At 32.6% G+C, this 2,921-nt stretch overlaps 1 protein-coding gene across 1 annotated transcript; it reads left to right on the top strand.

Moving 5' to 3' along the window:
* The first annotated feature begins 1,131 nt into the window (after positions 1-1,131).
* LOC111029525 lies at positions 1,132-1,509 on the top strand. The gene has a single exon (XM_022308544.1). It carries the CDS (start codon positions 1,132-1,134, stop codon positions 1,507-1,509), a length of 378 nt encoding a protein of 125 aa, XP_022164236.1.
* Positions 1,510-2,921: the final 1,412 nt, after the last annotated feature.

The raw sequence follows: 2,921 nt of genomic DNA, 5'->3' as shown, positions 1-2,921 counted from the left end.
CTATATTATATACTTATATATTATATCTATATAACATTATACTTTTATCATGATATTAGGGATTATCCGACGTTATCGAAAACGTTATTGAGAAATTATGATTAAAATCCACTCGCAACCAACGAAAACTTTAGTTGACCGAAAGCAGAGGTTAGATTTACGTTACTTTTATAATATAACAGCGATTTATTTAAACACAATATATAATATTTGATGTAGTTATGGCATTAATGAAGTCAAATCTTAATGAATGCATTTTTACTGAAAATTGTTTTCTAATTTATTTGACAATTGTACTGAAACGTATTAATGAACACACTCATGATTCGGAGGCTGCAAAAGTCGAGGCGATGGTTGCCATTAATCGTTTGAAAAATAGAGCGGCTGAAACCATGGAACCAACATTAACTGTAATCAACGAATGTATATCTGGATTATCAGAAGCGGCTAAAGTAATACTATTTTGTTATTAATTATATATATAAAGTAGTAAAAAAAAAATGTAGTTATTTATTTCATTCATTTTAATTTAGGGTGCAATTTCATCAAGTCTAGTATTGAACAAAGTAGTACGTTGGAAACGAAATGAAATTAAAGCATCACCAAATGAACCACAAGATTTATTAACTTTAGAAATTCCAGACTCCTTTAAAGTGTACTCACCATCAGCAAGTATGACTGAACCATTTTTACTAGACGATAGTGGCATCGATCGTATTTTAATTTTTGGAAGAAACCGTAGTTTAGACATTTTATACAATTCAAAAGTTTGGTACTGTGATGGAACGTTTAAAATCGCTCCAGTTATTTTTTCTCAAGTATTTTTCATACCTACTTGCTGAAACTTTGGGAGGTGTACACCCACTAATATAAGCTTTATTACCAAACAAACAAGAAAAAACATACACTCATTTATTTAAAATGTTAAACCAATTAAAGCCTGGATTAAACCCGACTTCAATATCTTGTGATTTTGAGCAAGTAATTCTAAAATCAATAAAAACTGAATTTCCTAGTACTGAAATATATGGTTGTCTTTATAATTTTTCCAAAAATGTTTATAAAAAATTGTGTGACTTAGGGATTGTGACAAATTATCGAAATAATTCTGATTTTTCAATATTGGTTAAAATGTTAGTAGCATTGACATTTATTCCAATTAATTATATTGATTTGGCAATCGAATCCTTGGCAGGATACTTACCAGACGAATTACAACCCTTACTAGATTGGTTTGAAAACAATTATGTGGGACTAATTAATAGAAATCGAAGAGGTCGTCGATTACCTTTATTTCCACCTAATATTTGGAACATGTATAACAGAGTTTTGAATGGAAAAAACAGAACCAGCAATCACGCCGAAGCTGCTAATCGAAGACTAAACATGGAGATGGGCGTTAACCATCCAAGTTTGTGGTCTTTTATAACGTGTCTTCAAAAAGTACAGTCAGGTAGAGACTTTTATTATAGTCAATTAGAAGCTGGAGATAGTCCACTTAAAAAATAAAAAAAATATATTGATGTTGATAAGAGGATTTTAAAAATCGTTCAAAATTATGAACAGAGTGGAATTCTGTCATTTTTGAGAGGGATAGTCCAAAATATTTCTGTACATTTACTTAGTAATTATCACATTTTTAATTGTATTGTAATTTGTATTTTTAATAACTGTTTTAGATTTTTAATTGTATTATATGAATACCCTAATATAAAATTACGAATAAAATAAATATATTATGATTTATGTTTTTTTTTGCTTCCAAATGTACCCGCGCCCAAAAGGCCGCGTCTAAATGACCTCGTGTCCAAATGTCTGCGTCCAAATGGCTACGTCCAAATGGCCGCGTCCAAACAGCCGCGTCCATTTGTCCCTGTTCGTGAATTTTCGTTTTGAGAAATTATAGAGAATAGGTCTGAGAGAGTAGAGTTGTTGGTTTAGATTTAATTTTGTTGTATGTATGTGTTTAGTCCATGTTAGACGTTTGTCGAATGTTAGACCTAGATATTTGGCTGTATCAGAGTATGGTATTGATTTATTGTTTATATGTACCGGAGGTGGTTGTCTGTGACGGAGAGCAAAAGTGGAACAAAAGATTTGTTTTCATTAATTTTGAAGCCCCAGAAGGAGTACCAGTGTGATAGGTCATTGAGGTAGATTTGAAGAGTAGATGAGGATTGGTGTGTGTGGCGTATATTGCTTTGTCGTCGACATATTCAGCTATTTGAGTTCGGATTGGTGGGTTGATCTGCCAAGTATAGATTAAAAAGAGTTGGTGATAGGACAGCACCTTGAGGAACGCCTGCTAGTATTGGGGATATATTGGAGTCTTTAGTTCCTGACTTGACAAGGAAGTGGCATTCATTAAGGCATGATTAAAAAAAAAGGTAAAATGAAGGATGTAGGAATGATTTTAGTTAGAAAAGAAGACCAGGGTGCCAGGGGATCTTGTCAAAGGCCTGTGCAACATTGAAAAATACTACAGAAGTGTACCTAAATTTTCTTTTACAGAGAACAAGCAATGGTATCGGCTAGTGGATGTATTTGGTGGATGGTTGAGTGATGTTCTCTAAATCTAAATTGCGTATCAGGAATTATTTTATTTTCCTTGATGATTGGGTAGATTCTGTTTAGTATTAGTTTTTTTCTAAGAGTTTCACAAAGAAATAAAGTAAACTAATAGGTCTGTATGAGGAGAGGTTATCTGTTTTGTTTGGTTTAGGGAAGAGAATAATTGTGACAAGTAGTATATATTTGTATGTTCACAGTTCGTTTTTCCACGGTATTTTTTTTTGTTCAAGTGGGAATGTTCCCCTCGGACGACTCAGAATTACCGTATCACACAATACGGTAATTTCACACTCAGTGTCCACCTATTTATCCCTCACACGAAAATATTTACCGTGTACACATTTTTTTTT

Source organism: Myzus persicae, unplaced genomic scaffold, assembly GCF_001856785.1.
Source record: "Myzus persicae strain clone G006 unplaced genomic scaffold, MPER_G0061.0, whole genome shotgun sequence".
Classification (NCBI taxonomy): domain Eukaryota; kingdom Metazoa; phylum Arthropoda; class Insecta; order Hemiptera; family Aphididae; genus Myzus; species Myzus persicae.
The sequence above is the reverse complement of the archived record's forward strand: the minus strand, read 5'-3'. Positions and strand labels throughout refer to the sequence as shown.

Excerpts from the sequence above, each read along its gene's own strand:
- LOC111029525 (XM_022308544.1), top strand. The coding sequence starts at position 1,132 with ATGTTAGTAGCATTGACATTTATTCCAATTAATTATATTGATTTGGCA.